The sequence below is a fragment of the Gobius niger genome (genome assembly GCF_951799975.1).
Source record: "Gobius niger genome assembly, chromosome: 18".
NCBI classification, from domain to species: domain Eukaryota; kingdom Metazoa; phylum Chordata; class Actinopteri; order Gobiiformes; family Gobiidae; genus Gobius; species Gobius niger.
In genome coordinates this window covers 6,670,208-6,689,687 of record NC_136869.1, presented here as the reverse complement: position 1 = coordinate 6,689,687, position 19,480 = coordinate 6,670,208, and the positions used below count along the sequence as shown (strand labels likewise).

Genomic DNA, 19,480 nt, shown 5'->3' with positions numbered 1-19,480 from the left:
CAGACCCATCACAGCTGCTCCACGGCCCGCGGGACATTCTCTCCGGGACACGCTCGCCCTTTGCACCCCCCCGCTGCTACCCCCCGTGACGGCCCGCACAACAGCTGACAATGAGTGGAGCTAAACCGAAGCACTGCGCCGTCACCTATAATCTCACAGTTAAGTCCTGAAAGGTAATTTGACTGAATTTGTAGCCAGGTTGAACTTAATAAGATGCAAATTAACATTATCTTGAATAAGGTCAGAGCAGGAAACATGGCAGCTTCAAAGTTAGCCGCCAGTGTTGGTGGGAAGAAATGCTAATGGCCAGAACTGGAGCAATCACAAGAAGTTCAATAGGTTACATACCTGTTTGAGGGACGCGATTAAATCTCATGGAAGCTAAAAAAAGTGGCTTCATTTTTGGTTAACTAATTAAAAATCTGAATGCGTGGACACATAATGGTAATTCCTAACGACATAAAAGTGTTTTATGCTTCCATTAACATTAAAAAAGTGAACTACAACTGCAATCTTAATAATTATTTCTCCCCCATGTACCTGCTAGTTTGTTAGCACCAAAGTCTTCACAAATTGGCACATTCTTCTAACAGCCATAAATGTATTACAGGCGTTGCACTTAGTTCGCGATGAGAGGATTAAGCTCAGCGAGAGATCGAGGTGTGAGGAAAGCATTTCCCGGACACATAGGACCTCAGGAGGAGCTGTTTGTTTGTTTTCGCGAATTGCTAAAGATATACACTGGAGAAGACTTAAAGATAACTCAAAGATGCGCAGATATTAATATTGTGAGGCACTTTGGTCGACTGTAGTTGTTTTAAATGTGCTTTACAAATAAACTTGAATTGAATTGAAAAGAAGAAAAAAAAAGGTTGATCAAAACACAGCTCCAGGTAAAGATATAGACGCCGTGTTTGGAATTACCCCGATATGGGCATGTTCAAAGTAGCCAGAAGGGGAAACAACAAAGAAAAAAAAAAAAACTTTCTCCAATTACTCCACTATAACTTTAACACATGTTAAATAAACAGAGACATGGAGAGGAGCAAAGTGGTTCAACAGACCATGAATATTAAAATGGACAATTCTAGGTTAGAATTAGCTTCATGCTACATATGCTAAGGTTAGCAACAAGTGCAGATTTTTCGTTCTTACAGGTGCTGAACAATGTGCTGTGAAAAAACATTCATATGGACCAGATTTTGGCCTGACTTTATTTGTGTGTGATAAATATGTTTATAGTCCGCCAGAAAACAGCTAAAATTGTGAATTTTGTATTTGTAAGTACAACATCAATCTGTCCAGGGACTGCGGGTGGATTACTATAACCTGGCACATGACATCATTCTATTTTAGACTAATGTCTTTTGTGCATCGTCCCTGATCAAGTAAAATAACTTCTTCCCCCTCAGCTGGGCCCCCTTGTATGACGTGTTGCCATCTTTGTTTTTGATGAGAGAACAATATTGGAACATGGTAAAAAGCTCTAAAACGTCCATTTTGCCTAATACCCCCCCCCCCCTTTAAATAATAGATGAAGTTATAAAGAATTGAAAGAAATCCTTCCACTTATAAGTTAGGATTACTTAAGGTCCCTTTTAGCCTTCACAGGCAGTACGGAAGAGTATTAGTGGTAGGCCTAAACAGCAGTGGGTCGCATCAATAAATGGAATTATGAACTCGCAGATACCTGGAAAATCCGTGTACCTTTCGATCATTAGTTATTCCGTTTCAAAATAAAATCAGAAAAACAACATTTCCATTTGTTTTTTTGTTTTTTTCCCTTTCTAAACTTGAATTAGAAAAAGACATCTTGTATACGTCAATGTCAATGTGTTTGTTTTGGTTCTAGTTGTTTTTAATTCCCCCCAAAATTATGACGTTACTATTATTTCGTTTTATTATTGTTTGCGACACCGGAAGTGAGGAGAGACCTCAGCTCAGAGCCGCTCCTACACTTGTTTGGAAAGTTTTATGCATATACTTTTTAAAAATTGGGCAACACATGCAGAGATCAGAGATGCTTTATATTACCACGGAGGGAATGGTTGCTCAGAAATATCCGTGAGGAGATTCTGCTTGGAAAACAGCCTTAAAAAGCTGGGCAGACACTGTGCGTCTCTGTCATGCAGTGTACAGGGGGCTACGAGCTACGAGCGAGCTACGGCGGAAAGCAGCGCGAACACGGGGAAATGCAGCTGCAGGCGCCGGGAGGAGAGGACACACGCGTTATCAGTCCCGTCGCCAGACGTCAGTCTTAAGGGGGGCATATGAAATCCACGGGGAGCCTGAGCACCTGTCACTGCCTTTGCCTCTCACGAGCCGGGACGGGAAATGAGCATAAAGAGGCCGACATCGTGGACTCTCAGAGCGGAGGATGATCGTTGATGCCCCTCTGTCATATCAGCTATGTTTTATTTTGTGCCCAGACAACACGGGAGCCGTGCGCAATTGCGCACGAACGCAGCTTAGAGGGAACCGTGCCAGAGAAAGAGAGAGAGGGATGAAATGCCGCCGGTCCCCTCTCTCGGTGTCAGGGGAGGAAATAGTTACTTGTTGTGGAGTTTGGGCTGGTCTAATCGGGCAGAAAGCGCAAAAGTAACACTGCGCAAATGAGTGATACGTAGCCTATCTTTGCCCAATTTGTAGTGGCTTCTCGTGGTAATACGGCGTATACCTGCGTATCACGTAGACTACACCACTGTGTCTGGGGGGCACAAGCATCTTGGGGAACGGGCACGGCCCCCTATGGCCCGCCCATAGCGACGGGTATGCGCGTTATTATATATATTTTTTTATTCCTCTTCGTCACTTTAGTTGTGCATGATTACTTTGCAAAACAAAAGTCACTGCTGAAGTGGGGTGGACGGAGAGGGGAGTGGCAGAGGGACAGTTTGTGAATGCACGACGGGAAAGGGTTTTAGAGCGCGGCTCTGGGGAAACAGAGAGAGAGAGCTCCCGAACACTCCCAGCACCAGCTCTCCCGGGCCATGGGAGAGAAAAAGGCGCGTGGAGTCCGTAAGTGAGGCGGCTACACGAGCCCCGACACTCACATCTTCCACCTGTTCGCTCAGCTCCGCTCTTGGCCGCCTCCGAAGCGACATCACCGCGCACTGCCTCCTCCGCCCCGGTCACCTCAGCTGCTGCTGCTAACCCAACGAGTTTGAGAAATAAAAGTCCTAATGACATAATAAACAACGGTTACAGAGGAGATCGCGTTGAAGTTCGACCTCTTTTGCTTAAGTTTGTTTTTGTTTCCCTCTTGCGCGAGGGCGAGAGAGGCAGAGAAAAAGTTACTCACCATTTCCAGTAGCAAATCAAACCGAAGCAGTAGTGAACAAAATAACGGAAGTTGTTTTAGCAGTGTTTGTTTCCACTGCATAGCAAAGAAATGGGTCAATATTTCATTTAGAATTTTTTGCCTTTCCAATTTAATTTAGAAAATGGAAATACAATAAAACAACCACATAATTAGTTTTTCTGATTTTATTTTGAAACGGAATAACTAATGATCGAAAGGTACACGGATTCTGGAAAATCTATCGTGTCAGCTTAAAATCTGATATCAGCATTGCTATCTAAATTTAAAACCCATAAATTGCCCTCGCTCACCGAGCAGGATGACGATGCAGAGCAGGATGGCGATGAGAGCTCCGGTGCTGAGTCCTGCGGACGTTAGGAAGGCCTCGCTCTGACACACTTTGACCCGGCCCGAGTGCCTCTGACAGGGACACACTCTCAGGGTCAGGGTGCTGGTACCGCTCAGGGAGGGCTCCCCGCCGTCCCACACCACGATGGGCAGCTCGTACAGCTCCTGCGTCAGGTGGTTGAAGCGGCGGCGACGGGCTATGATGCTGGCTGAACTGTCTGCGGAAGAAGAAGAAGGGATATACAATTTATGTGGTCAACAACAGTTTTAAGGACCACATTTTCCACATCAGGATGCCCGTTGAAGAAGTAGTATCAGAGACCTGGTTTGGTCCTGGGGTTGATCTTGCACTAGTTTATGTGGTCATACCGCCTTTGCGATGCCCAATCCCGTCAGACCTGGGAAGCTAAGCAGGGAAGGGCCTGGTCGGTACTTGGATGGGAGACCGTTTGGTAACACCAGGAAGCCTAGCGAATGTAGTGTGTGAGTGAGTGGTTGGTGGTGGTTGGAGGGGCCTATGGCGCAGACTGGTTGCCCTTCCGTCAGTCTACCCCAGGGCAGCAATAGTAGCTTACCACCACCGGGTATGGAGTGAATGAATAATGCAATGTAAAGCGTCTTTGAGTGTCCAGAAAAGCGCTATATAAAACCGATGCATTATTATTATTATTATTTAATTTACTCACACCGATATTACGTGCACAGCCTCGCACTCATCACGCTCTCTTCAGGGTATTGCCTAGGAGACTGTGGAGTCTAAGGGCCAGGTCCAGCCAACTGAAGACCAGCTTCATTCACCAGCCTGTCAGGAAGCTAAACTCTCTACCATCCCTGCCCTCACTATGCGTCTACCTACAGTCACATTGTCCTTAGTGTCTTATGTCTGAAGGATGTCACACACTTGGTACTTTTGGTTCTCAGACTTTTTACTCCAATTTCACAAGAAGAAAAAAGGCTCCTTAGAACCTCTAAACTACAGCTGAACCAAACCTAACCTAGGACTCACCCACAAAAATACACTGCCTTTGTTTGGACCACCTTTAGCTTTCATTACAGCACGTTTTCGCATTGCTTCATTTAGCATCTGCAATGTCAAAAGACCAGTGCTACTCCTCTTTCAATGTGAGCCTGATGAATCCTTGCTTTGTCGTCTTGGAATATGCCCGCACCATGAGGGAAGAAGAAATCCTTTGATGGAATAACCTGGTCGTTCATCAGCTGATCTCATTCTTTGGTGTTGCTGAACCTAGACCTGACCAACTGCAGAAACTCCAGATCCCATTGGGTTTAAAGAAAGGTATTGAACCTTTTTATCATTTCACTGGAAATACTGGTCAATAAATTTACATGAAAGCCACACACCCTGACAAAAAAACAACAACTTATTTCCAGTTTACTCATGCTCTGTTTCAGACTCCTACACTGAAGCTTATTATTCATACAAACAGTTAAAAGGTGCGAATCATTAGAGAAAACCAACGCGAGTTTTACCCATTGTAAATCCCATGTTTTTTTGCTCTGTTTTATTATTTGGTAAGTCGAGCCGGTGTCTGGTCTCCTCCCGAGTGCCAGGCCTAATTAATTTCAAAGGTGCAGCTCGTACGGTTTTAATGCTCGCAGAAAGATCAGCTCACCTTGGCCGCCCCAGACACTTCTGCTACAGGAGATAAACCCTGTTTTTCTCTTTTTAAAATAACTTTGTTTTCTGCCGAATAAAAAAAGAGGGAAAAAAAGGCAAAGTAGCATCTGAGTGGTGCGTTCCAAACAACAGGAGAAAACACTTGAGGAACAAAGAAAGAAAACATATTTAGGCAGCAAAGAAACATTATTGAAGACAAGACACTGGCTGAACAAAAGGGTTTTATGTGAGTTTTGGACAGACGATATTAATGTGCACAACACATGGATTACCTTTCTAAATGTATGTGTATTTGGTCGGGGGCCAAACATTATCACAGTGTTCTTTAAAGTGCTACTGGCATTACACCCCTGCTATCTCAAGAAAGCCATTGAGTGAGCAGAGATGTGTCGACCTAATGGCATTGATGGCCAAACAAATGAGTAGAAGACAGCATTAAGTTTGAGCCTCCTACGAAGGACTTTACAATATGAGAGAACATATGGCATTCAATAAACGTTTTCAATAACTTTCCTTTAACTCATTGACTGCCAATGACGTCTATAGATGTCAATTAGGTTTTTCAATGGGAACAGCTGCAGCAAAACCTTGAGCATGTCTGGTGTTAAAATCTTAGTTGTGGTGCCTAATGCTGCCACCTAGTGACTCAATAAAAGAACTTGCAGTCCTTTAATTGAGTCACTAGGTGGCAGCATTGCTCTTTCGTTTTCTCAGCTTTTTGGTGATTTCACCTATTTTCTACGGACGATTACTAAAGAATGGAAAGAGGTACAAACAAGCTTTTTTTTTTAGATGAAAGAAGAGAGTCTAATCTTTCTTTTGGTGGGTTTTCAGTTCATATAGACCTAGACCTAAATTTTCTGTGGGTCTTGAAAAACTAAAAAATCCTGAAAAACCTCTGGCAGTGGGGAGCTCCCTGATTTGAAAATGGCTGGCAGTCAATGAGTTAATATACTTATATAAAAAAATATATAATCTGACACAAACAAGACAGTAATGCTATGGCGCCATACTCCATTGGTAGTCCACTGCGCGTCTCTTTTATGTTACCACTCTGCACTGTTGGAGCAGATGTGTAAACAACTCTACATGTTATTGCACCGGCATGTTAGTTTGATGAGGACTGACCCATACCTGCGTGTAAGCCTCTTATCAATTCTGCATTTTCAAAGCTTTCAGCTGTCTTACATCTGTCTATTCTAATGCACAGGGAGCAGGAGCACCAAGCAGGCATAAAGCAGCATGTATAGATAGAACAGAGCATCCGTGCCTGTTTCTGTGTGAGTCAACAAAGCATAGTGTTTCAGAACAAGGCCGCAGCTTTTAGATGAGCTGACAACGCTGAATGAAATACAATGAATGTGGCTCTGTTGGCTTACAATATATAGACACTACTCTAGAGCTACAGTGTGTGTTGCCTTATTGAAATGGAGGAAAGAGATGGTAATTTATTGGTTTTCAGGTTTTACATGTTTGAATGAAAAATAATAATCAAAATACAGTACTAGCGATTAGATTAAACATTACTGGATTTTCTTGTGCCGTAAAATGTCTATAACAGGGTCTATTTTTCCCTCTTCCCTACACACAATAAATTTGTATTCATTTATTTGATATGGACATAGCATTAACATTGGATGAACCAGATGCTTTGCTTAAATGCATTACTTAAACATAAATGCAATTGGCACCAATTCTGCATTCGGAAGACCGAAGGCTTTCCTGAACTGCGTTTTTAATAAAAAACATATTAGAAAATTACGTTTCTTTACGATTTTTAGTATTCCTATTTACTCACACGACACAACTTTTCTCTTCCTGAGAACCTTTTCGATTTATTCCAGACAAAATCCACCTTGCAAAAAGAAATTACTATAAGAGTAAGGAGATGTTGGACGGGAAGCATTGTTTACTGTATTGAAGCTCCTTAAAGTGACAAAGTGCATTACAAAATGCAAAAACAACAAAACTTAGACACCTAAGGGCCCGTCTAAACTAAAGTATAATGATGAGTTTGACTTTATTCATATTCTGACTGTTACAACAGTGTAGTATCTCCTTGAATGCGGCAGATCTTGCCAGTGAACTTTTATTGCTTGCATTTATCATCTTTACCCTTGTAGCTATTAAAGGACCCTTTGTCCGGTGAATCATGACAAAGTACACTCATGCTAACCCGGGACCTTTATGACTAAGAGGAGTCAAGCAGATGACACACACACAAAGCCCATGTCAATATATTTATAGCACGGGGCTCGATACATGTATGCGCACACAATATTTTAAAGTTGGAAAGTGCTGAATCGTGTCAGCGAGCGCCAACCTTTCCGTTTCTTCCCAGCGAGCGTGAACGCCTCCTCTGCAGCTGCACTACCGGGACCTTGCCTCCCACTCCAATCTCAGCTCCATCTATGAATAATTATAATGATGGACAGCTGGAATGACAACACGTACTTCAAGCTTTATTAAGTCAGACTTGCAGTATCACCGTATCAGCACATGGGAGGAGAGGGCCCTGCGCGTGTCTCTGTGTGTGTGTGTGTGTGTGTGTGATGCAAATAACAAGCAGGAGAGTGGGGGAACGGGAGATGAGAACGAGCGAGAGCAGAGGGCTGAGGGAGGAAATGGAAGTGTGCGCGGATGGAGGCTCAGAGAGGACAAATTAGAGACGGCATGTAAGGGTTTAAAAGGTACATTATGTTGGAAAATGTAGCACATGTACCACTTGACAATACAGTAAAGCCCCGTTTCCACTGGCAGTTCCTACACAGCTCCGTGCCTGGTCTACCCTGTTAGGTGAGTGTCCCCACTGCCCAGGTCAGGACAAATCGAGGTTGAACAGGCAAGTCATAAAAGATGTAATATTTCACAACATCATACACTGTTTAAACAGTTCATTTTGCCGATGATAGCATTTAGTCGCTGTTAGCACAACATATGCTAGTGTTAGCATAACATCTGCATGTAGCTTACTTTAAGGTTAAGGTTAAGGTATACTTTATTAATCCTTATAGGGAAATTCATTCTCTGCATGTCACCCATCATCAATGCCGCTGGGGCGACCTGTAGGAGCAGTGAGCTGCCAGCTTGGGCCGGCGCTCGGGGACTCATCTCCATGATGTGCAGCCAGGCTGGTGGTCAGAAACACCTGCCTTGAGGATTCACCTATTGTACATGTTTTTAGTGGTAGGGGAAACTGGAGTACCCGGAGGAAACCTTCGCAGACACGGGGAGAACATGCAAACACACAGAAAGGCCCCGTCCCTGGTGGGAATCGAACCCGGACCTTCTAGCTGTGAAGCACGCTGTACTACCGCCCTTCAAAGTGTTTGTCTTGGCACCACTTTACATGATCTTGTCCTAATACTTCCATCAACCACATTGTTCTTATCGCGGCTCACAAAACCTTTCCTCACAGTTTCGTTTTTCCTTCAGTAATGTGTATATCAGCCTGTGCATCTGTGGGACAGCCGCCCACAACCACTGCAGTCCTTAATGCTCCACGTCTGAAACTGTCCCATGTTGCGTACTGTGATCAAACTGTGCTGGGTAGAAGCGTGAAAGCACGGCATACGTTTCAGTGCAATTATGGCAAGGAAACAGAGCAGCACATCCTGGTTAGATAAGCAACAAGCATAGCTTTGTGATGCAGGCTTTGTGGTGGTAGTAGTAGTTTATTCGGTCCAATCAGTACAAGACACATTCAATTCTGATCCTCTCTACAAAAACACAAATGACAACAACCTGGACACAATGCTGAACATGCTATTTAGAAAATATGTGCTTGATACTTTTTTTGACACCATAGAATTGAGTGAAAACAGTGTCAACACAAGAGCGTCTTCAAATTGTACAAGAACAGAAAAAAACAAAGAATGTGCAAAAAAAGATTGAGGCTTTAACAATTCAGAAAATGATTTCAACTGTGACAGGACCATAGATATATAGCAGAGAAGAGATCAATAATTAGCCATTCAGCCCCATTCATAGTAATGATCCTGTGTGGCCTGTGAAATTAACATTGCTGCAAAGTCTCCTACGAGCCCCCACAGAGCTCTAGAGCCTGTCATACATTTAGGCTTTAACTTTGTATTTATGATATACAAAAACCAGCATGGTTAAAAATATGACACCTCGGCCAGCATTGTCACATTGGTCATAGCAATTTTTAGAAAACGAGGTCCAAAGCTACATAAGAAGCACGCTCCTCGCCCACTGGACAGGGCACAAAAACACCACTTTTTTTAAGAGCTGCCTTCCATGTGTAGTGGATAGATGATGATGATGAAGGTATTGTGCTTTTGATTCTTTAGTGGCAGAACAATTTCCAGCCACTGGTCTTGGCGAGGATATAACCATTCATTCTTGGGATAGGCTACTCCACATGTCAATCTGAAGAAAATCTAATGCTGCAAATCTAATGGGACCACAAACTGCTATTCCAGCATGTAGAGCCAAAGCATAATCTAATCACCAATGCATTATAAGGAACTGGGAGGAAGAGAAAACAGTAGAAAAAGCCAAGCAGATGCCTCAGCCTTAGAAGAGCTCACGAAACAGTGAGAGCGAGCCAGGAAACTTCGATTGAAATGCTTCTTCCATTTACAATTTGCATGCACTGCCTGATCGGTTTAAAAAAAAAAGTATCTCCAACTCCAGGCCTGTTTTATTAAGCTTGGAACCACAAAAGGCAAAGTGAAAACTGATTTTTTTCAGATTTTATATTGATATTTACCCAACTTTCTTTAGTTTGACAAATTTCGTGATGTTTATAGTTTCACTTCCTGCTTGGGCACTGACAGGAAGTGGCATAGATAGTGGCAAACTATTTTAACCTGTTGCCGTGCCAACCATATTATATCAATGTTAAACTAGTATGTCAAACTGCAATCGAACTTTACCTCTATCTATGTCACTTCCTGTCAGTAGCTTAAAAATTCAAATAAAAATAACCTCTCTGCCTAACTTTTCACTGAAATAAAATGATGATTATTACCATTAAAACCTGTCATATGCACTTTAAGATTACTACTACTAGATACTTATACTATTATGTGAGCCCGGAATGAAAATCATAGCTTCATACTTTGTTCAGATATATGCTCTATTTCACTACAATATTAAATAAAAGAGGCTTGTGATACATTTTTCCAATATGTCTGTCAGTAAAACTTCCAAATCCTCTCATTTTAACTTTTCCCCCTCTCCGTCTGCAGTGTCTCATTTCAACTGGAAAACAAACCCGTTACTTCATTATTCCATGTGTGAGCCGTAATGAGAGCTGTACACCGCAGGTAAACCATCATTTACCAGCGCCCCACAGACTCCCACTTGAAAAATGGTCCCTCGAAAGTGCAGGGCGCAGCAGTCGCCGACCACGAGGAGGAAGCGCGCATCAATTATATCATGCTAATTCCACGCGAAGCCCGCTCGGCCGCGGTGCAGGTGGGTGGCGAGAGCGGGCTGATTACCGAGCGAGACAGCCATCTGCAGCCCCCGTAGAAAGGACACATAAGCACTTAACACCTTCACAGTTGCGCCGTGTTGTGACGGCTTATGCCACGAGATGTGCCCTACAGCGACGCAGGTGAGCGGACGAGGAGGCATGGAGGGCTTTTAGGAGCATTTCACGCTTCATTTGTAATAAACAGAGGCGGATTATAATGAGTTGCATGCACTACGGCTGCTGGGCTCGCGAAACTTTCTGAAAAAGTTGTACCTTTTGTCGTTTTTCAGCTTTCATCTGTTTGTTCATTTGGTGTTCCTAGAGCGCTGTGACATGAAAGGTTTTAGTACGCGAGACGCCATTCCTTTCAAATCCAGCGGCATTGCCTTGACTAGACTGGACAAAGTGGGTGATGCCCAAGGACACTTGTTTGATGGATACTTTCCCATCGTCTAAAACAATGGTTGGTGTGGATTTTGGAAACCATGCCCCTTCACAACTCATGACCTCTAATGAAAATAACAAGCTGATTGACCCAGTGTTTTTTTTGTGTGTGTTTTTTTTTTACTAGATTCCATGTGAAAATACAGTATTCCCACACAGTCTACTTTAAAATCTAAAACTAAAGGAATAGGCCACCGTTTTTACATATTGAGATAAACCTTAGCCTATACTAGTTGATGTATAACTGTCTGGTCTTTGTGTGTGCGCTCAGTCACGCAAATGTTGTTAGCATTTAGCCGCTCCCAGCAAAGGTATAGCTCCAAACTAGGATGAGTGAGAAGCTATTGAGCTGCTCCACGTTTTCCCTATTTAAATACAGTTACATGAGCCTTTACATGATCCAGGTCGAGTTATACAAAATTAAACATGTAGATTTTCTAGGCGAATAAAAAGGGGCACTATATTGTGAGGCGTAATAACACCTGGAGTACTTTGGCGATATTACAGCGCGGATGTCGAAGTACTCCAGGTGTTATTATGTAACTGTGTTTAAATGGGGAAAACATGGAACAGCTTAATAGCTTCTAACTCATCCTAGTTTGGAGCTATACCTTTGATGGGAGAGGAAAAATGCAAATGTGTGCTCAGACATTTGCATGACTGAGCACACGCACAAAGACCAAACAGGTGCACATCAACTCGTCTAAGCTCAGGTAAGAACATATCTCAATATGTCAAAACGGTGGCCTGTTTCTAAACGTGACAAATGTTTTCATTAAAAGAGCCCCTGAGATGTCCGGCTCTATAGAGAGGCAAGGCTCTGGACTGTGAGAAGGACTGGTCAAAAATAATCTGCAAAGTAATCATTATAGTGCATTTCAATTTTTCTTTTGCTTCTTCAGTTGCACCACATCATAAATATGCTGTACTTTACTGACCAAAGAGATCTGTTTAAAGATTTCATATAGGCAGGAGGGGAAACATATTTTTCTCAAAAACACCAACATAAAAAAACAAATATTCAAGATGCTCCCACAGCCTCAGCAGGCATCTATGGGAGAAAAACAACAACGACAGCACAAACAGCTATCCTCAATGCATAACTTTCACCCACATGCTTTTCATTCCCAATTCAGTACATTACAATACAACTTAAACTCAAGTATAATGTATAATGTGTAAAACTCCAGTATCACTTTCTCCCATCTAAACAAAGGCTTTAAAAATAGCTCAAATCAAAGTACAGTTTTGTCCATGAATAAGATTTCCAAAAAGTGCAAACCTATTGTATGTCTATGAGCAAAGTTACCTTGAACTTTGCATCGAGAAACATAACTAAGAGCCTTTACTTGTACATAAGGATTCACTTCTGCATGAGCAAAACTGCATCATCATGAAATAAAAATAGCCTTCTCACTGTACCACAAATACCACTATAATTCTTTATATCTGTGAAAATTACGGTTCCGGTTTCTGACTTTTTACCGTTCCTGAATGCATAATGGAATATTCATGGCTGTGAGTTTGCAAACAGCCCCGTGGAGTTTCTCTGAGCGCCGGGTTCGTTAAGCTAGAGCACGAGGCGCTAACTGGCAAATGACCTCGTTTTTACACTTCTCCAGAAGCATTAGCATTAGCATGACAGGCCCAGTATCGCTTACATAACTTTGTTGGCACTTCACAACTCGCAGTGTTAAGTTGGAGAGTCAAGTGAGAGTGAAATTTTGCAAAGTAGAAATGAGGTGGGCTGTTGAATATATTTTTTCTTGTAGAGAGGCATTGGCGAGCGGTGACCGGCCATGCATAAGCAAGAAGCCCTGACCCATACGGCGTAGAGGAGGCTATTGCTTTTCAAACCTTTTCACATCGGAACTGGACGTAAATATTAGACGTCCGCAGCAAGATCAAGACTAAAGCAGATCTAATTAAGGACAGTTCATAACCAGGACTAAAAGATGATGTATGTGTGATGTTTATAGGTACGTTTCACAACTTTCAGCAGACAGTACATAACTGCAGCGTGTCCTTAGTATCAGAGGGAACACATACCACGGTTTGAGAAGCGCTGAACACAGATACTGACTTTATTTCCGTCTGTGGATGTCAGTTAAGATCACATGATCAGTCAAAGTCATTATGGAATGCTATATTTACAGTCTTCCATAATAGCAACACTGCAATATTGCATCAGACGCTGTTGGTCTTCAGAAGTAGGGTCGGCCATATTGACAAAAATGAATATCTCAATACTTTTAGGGACTTAAAGGAATAGGCCACCGTTTTTACATGCTGAGATATGTTCTTACCTCACTTTAGACGTGTTAATATATCCCCGTCTGGTCTTTGTCCGTGCGCTCTGCCAGGCAAACGGAGCACATACGCAGCCTCTCCCACATGTCACATAGCTCCAAAAAAGCTCACGATAGAAGCTACCAAGCTCTTCCACGTGTTCCCTATTTAAATAAAGTTACGTGAAGTGTTTTCATGCGAAGTATATTTACACAGAAATGTAGCATGTCGATTTTATAAGCAAATAAAAAGGGGAACTATATTGTGAGGCGTAATGATACGATGATAGGGAACACGTGGAAGAGCTTGGTAGCTTCTATCGTGAGCTTTTTTGGAGCTATGTGACATGTGGGAGAGGCTGCGTATGTGCTCCGTTTGCCTGGCAGAGCGCACGGACAAACACCAGATGGGGATATATTAACACGTCTAAAGTGAGGTAAGAACATATCTCAGTATGTAAAAACGGTGGCCTATTCCTTTAAAGGAACAGGCCACCGTTTCTCCATACTGAAATATGTTCTTACCTGAGCTTAGACGAGTTGATGCGTGCCTGTCTGGTCTTTGTGTGTGCCCTCAGTCATGCAAAACGACCAAGGATGTTGCTAGAATTTGGCCTCTCCCAGTATAATACTATGCTGAAGTTTGAAGCGACCAAGCTCTTCCACGGGCACGCACAAAGACCAGGCAGGTACGTATCAACTCGTCTAAGCTCTGGTAAGAACATATCTCAGTATGGAAAAAAAAATTTAAATATGCAAAAATGTGCTGGCAAACATCTTGTTTTGTGACTAAGAAAGATAATTGTCCTGAACAGACAGCAGAAAGGCAGATACGTAAACGCACGTTCCACAATTCTTCCAAATGTTTTCCCCATTTCCCTCCAATTTGTGATAAAAAGTATTTTTACTTTTTATCACTATCTCCCCTCCATTTGGTCCCAAATTCTCCCCCACCTTTTCCCCATAATATTTCCCCAATTTTTCCCCACATTTCTTGACACTCGAGATAAACTCGATATTGACAAGTTGCATGTCTTCCAAACAAAGAGGCACCGAGAGCCCCCCACACCAGCAGCACAAACGAGGAGGTATCCAGGCAAGACTCACAGCTGTGACAACAGTCACAAACCCAGGAGGCGTTACATCATTTCAGAGGATCAGAGGAGCACTGAAGGCAGCCAGCCAGGCATCCTCCGGTCACTATGGTTTCCCTTACCTTAATATGTATCAGTCGAGTTCACAGTTAGCAGCATATACTTGGAAAAGCACGCACAAACCTTAACAAATCAGTCCCTTCACTTCCTTTGTGGCTTTGAGCCACTTCAAGACACTTCCCCTTCTGTATTGGAGAGGTGCATGCGGGTGTTGGTTAGGGACGTCATAAGCTAAAAATGGCACCCACATCTTTGCAGTCAAACTCAGGGTGGCTTTGACCAATATAGCTTATGAGATGCAGGAGCAACCTTGCATAGCAGCGGTCCGACTTTATTTAGATGAAATATTCCAACAAGGCAAAGGAAATCACAATCCGGTAATCAATCATTCTTCAAAGGGCTTCGGTAAAGTGTGACTAAGCCAGTTAATGCACGTACACCAACAGTACACGACTACATTTAGCTGAGATTAAAAGAAGCTTGTATGTAGTTAATAAATACTCTGGCTTGATGCATTTCCTCCCCTGTATGCTAATGTATGCATCATAACAGCGCGGAACATATGGATGAACCACAAAGCCTGCTGAAAATAAACTTCGTGCAACGCGGCTGGGCACATCTCCGCAGACTGCACATGCCCACACATGCACTCTCTGGGTTTTCTTATGAACTTCGGGGGTGTGCGCGCTTGGAGGTAGGTGCAGATGGGAATATTCTCTCCTGTTGCCACTTTCGCATCCGCATAAGGGCCTTGTTACGGCACGAATTATGTCTAAAACAGAGAGAGGGCATGTGCAGGGGAAGGCTGCCGAAAGAGGCTTACAAAGAGTGTGACGATGGATTCCAAAAATATATTTATATATAGTTCACATGTTATGCAAAATCTTTTTTTTTTTAAATCTGAGCTTAAGTCTGAGTCTTTCTTGCTCCTTTTCTTGCAAGTTTGAGTTCTTCTTTACTTTTGTTGTTTCTTCTTGACTGACTGCGCTACAAAAACGGATTATCAAGCGTGGGGTTTAAATTACTTGAAGAGAATATGAATTTTGTTTTGATCGGTTTTCACTCATCGGACCAAGATTGGGTTGCCTGTTATATGACGTGTCAGACAGATTAATCATCCTGAAACACAGACCAAATGTATTGAATCGAGTCAGAAACACCTCAGAACAAGTGACATAATCGAGGTCAAACGCCCAACTTAAAGGGATATTTCAGGATTTTTGTCATAGGGCCTCATTTCCTAGTTGTCCAGAGTGTTGTTGATTTCTGGAGATATTTTTTTCTTAAATTCATGCAGTTCTTATATTTGAAGAGCATAGTGGCGCTAGGCTAGTCTATGGAATCAGCTAGCTATAGCCTGCATTAAAAACAGTCTGACCCGCTCCACAGTGCACCTGAGGCAAATCACTTATAACGCCAGACTAACCATATAAATGTCTGTGTTAACAGAATCATTATGACTATTTTGCATTTAAAATAACTTATATTTGAGCAGCATCAGCTTTGTGGTTGTATAAGCTACGCAGCGGCGGAGTGATCTGCGAGAAAATAGTCCCTCAAAATGCGGTAATTCATGTGATACAAGGTCAGCTATATTTCAAAGATGATTCTATTAACACAGACATTTATATGGCGTTGTAAGTGATTTGGTGCACTGTGGAGCGGGTCAGACCGTTTTTAATGCAGGCTTGCTGATACCATATAAATGCACTAGCCTTGCACTAGCCTAGCGCCACTAAGCTCTTCAAATATAAGGACTGCATGAATTTAAGAAAAAAATATCTCCAGAAATCAACAACACTGTATAACCAGGAACTTAGGCCCTATGACAAAAATCCTGAAATATCCCTTTAATCGTAACCAGTCAAAACAATTCCAATTTAAAATATTATCCTCAATTTGAGACATTTAAGCTAATCTAGATGTCATTTTTTGGAGTGTGTGTCCAAACATATACATTCTTCACATGGATGAGTGTATAGGAAAGTTTTCACCACTCACAACATGTATGTACAACAGTATGTGTATTGGTATTCTTCTTCTCTTCCAATGATCATTGTTAGTACCATGAACAAAATACACGGATCTGAAAGAGTTAGATGTTAGCTTTGATTTGAGCTGTTTTAGAGCTAACATGCTAAAGTCACTTGCTAGCTAGCTTTCATTGTTTGTAAAGTGGACATTCGGGGTTAGTTGTCACACGGGCTGAGGGCTTGGTTGTCACATGGGGTATAAATGGTAAGAAATTGTTTCTTTTATGTCTGATATGTTTTAAGGATTACTTTATTTCAACTTTAGCTTTTATAGAGGCCGTATTTATGGGTCATTTGGTGAATATGGTGAATAAAGCATTTTGCAAAAGTCTAAAAAAAGGAAAAAAGTGAAAAAGGTTTGTCAAAAAGGAAAAAAGGAAACAAGGTCTACGTCACGTCTAATTCCCAGATCTTATTCCACTATTAGAAAAAGTCCTGGTTTAGTAATGAACACAAATAGATAAAAAGACAAAAATCAACCCAAACATACTTGGTCCGATGACTATTTTGCATCGTCACTCTAACCACAGATCAAAAACAACAATAAGGTGCATTCAAATGACTGTAATCGCATCATTATTTGACAGTGCTGGGGCTCTGGAGGGCTCTGGAGTTTAGACATTAATTGCCGGTATTATTGAAACTAGTTATTTTGTGTGGACTCTTTCTTGTAAATGTGCACAGTTTGCGCACCGAATAGAGAAACATAATAACAGTCGTCCGTTATGTTACACGATGGAAACGCCATAATTAACTGCAGCACAGTCTTATGGAGGACATACTATCGGCTCTCAGTGTCAATAAACACAAGCCACAGCGGCAGCGAGCGTCTTTATCACAGGCCGTTATCGGCAGGCCTTTGTTGTTACACTATAAGCCCAGCTGAAGCAGACAAAGCCGTATCGAATGCGGTGATCCTGTATTAGCATTGTGCATTTGAGTGTGCTGCTTGGGCAGATTTTGTTGGAGGATATTGCTCAACGGTAATCAACAGAGATGCCACAGAGACGACTTGCAATCTAATCTGTTTAAACATATGACACAATGTATAATATGCACTATTGCTTGACTAATTCATAATGATGAAGTAGATGAAGAGTGATTTTATGGTAATACTTGCATATACTTACTAGTATTCCTCAGCAAAATCACCCTCATATGTAGTTCTATTTGCAAGACGTCACTGCCGTAAAAGGCAAGGGTGAAAAAAAAATATAGCAGTGGGCGGCACGGGGCGCAGGGTTTAGCGTAATAGCTAGAAGGCCCCAAGTTCGATCCGTTTCCTCCGGTTTCCTCTACCACTAAAAACATGTACATATAACTTAAAGCTGGGGTACCTGACTTTTTGTTGTTAAGAGTAAATGTATTTTTGCCACCTCAAAGTGTGTTGTAAACACAGCAAAAAAACAACAACACACTGTGTTGCATTGTCTTGAGTGCTAATTAGTTTGGGGGTGAACTCTCTGCTTCACTTTGCCACTACTAAACGTGCACATAATTAATTTGCTTGAACAATTCGGTTCAGGGGAGATTGTGAGAGCAAGAAACCAGTTTAGGCCGAAGCCAAAAATGTCAGAGTTGTAATGGAATAAATGAGGTACCTCAGCTTTAACTTAACTTATCAACCAATACAATATGGACAATATGGACCAACAGTCATATCCCGATATATATAGGTAGAATATCGCTATACGATATATATCTCGATATTTTTTCTGCAAAGTGAGAGTGAAATAAATTTAAAGTTAAAGTCAAAGCCAAATACGAGTAGTTTTATTGAAAACTCACTGTAAAATGTAAACATAAACACTGTACAACAAAGCTCCATAAGGTGCACATTTAAATAAAAGCATATCTTAAATAAAAATTGGCTTTTTCTGAGGGCAGCATTTATATATAAAGAGATAACAAAATAAGATACACTTTTTTAAACATCAGCTTGAGATTACCTGTTTCTTTTTGCTCTCTTATTAGCTCATATGAACAGTCTCAACCAGCTGCACAAGAAAAAGACAACATCAACTCAACAAACATGTTCTTTTTTCACTCCGATAAACAGAAGTGCTGTCTTGATTTAGACATTAGAAGACAGACAAGCGTGTCTTTCTTCATTAAAAGATTTTTGTGCAAGAAACACCAGCCTGTCACGACATTGCCACTGCCCTGAAGCAAGTATTACAGCGCAAATTTGAACTATATCGATACATACGATGTGGTCAAATTCCATATCTCATTAGAAATATATCGATATATCTTAAATATCAATATATTGCCCAGCCCAAGTACAGTAAAAAAAAAACGTTTGGAATATTTATCTTCATCCTGACACAAATATGGCTACTTTCAAATGCTACAAATCCATAATGTATTCGACATCTTGCAAAAAAACCCCATGCCCGTACGTTTTTCACATTTAGTTCAATGGAAATGGAGACATAAATAAAAACAAATGACAGAAATGCTCATTGATCAGGGCCTGTTCCGGTAACTTTCACCTTCTTACAGTAAGTGCATTTACGCTGGACACTCCTGGTGCTTAAGTCTGTCACATTTAAAGATCTGTAATTGCACTTTCCAAATGGCACTTGCATTACTGTAACAATCCAAAGGGGGTATTTTATCACCGCAAATAGCCACATTAGACAAGTGTCCTCTATTTAAAGGCCCTTGATGCATCCTGGTGGAGGCATAATGCTTTGTAATATGCTTGACCTTTGCTTATTAGGGCACCAGCTGCACTTTGCTTCTCGGCACTGAATGACAACTCCCGATGTGACAGACATGGAAGTGCCGGGAACCGGTCTCAGGTTTTAATCTCGGGAGGGAA

At 41.8% G+C, this 19,480-nt stretch overlaps 1 protein-coding gene across 1 annotated transcript in view; it reads right to left on the bottom strand.

Annotated features, from left to right (window-relative positions):
- The window catches only part of LOC306977684 (cadherin-18-like), a 210,428-nt gene that overhangs the window by 19,369 nt on the left and 171,579 nt on the right, over window positions 1-19,480 (bottom strand). Inside the window, exon 11 of the mRNA XM_079576098.1 lies at window positions 3,613-3,867. Within this exon, the coding sequence (XP_079432224.1) occupies window positions 3,613-3,867 (255 nt within the window). The remainder of the gene's footprint in view (window positions 1-3,612; window positions 3,868-19,480) is intronic.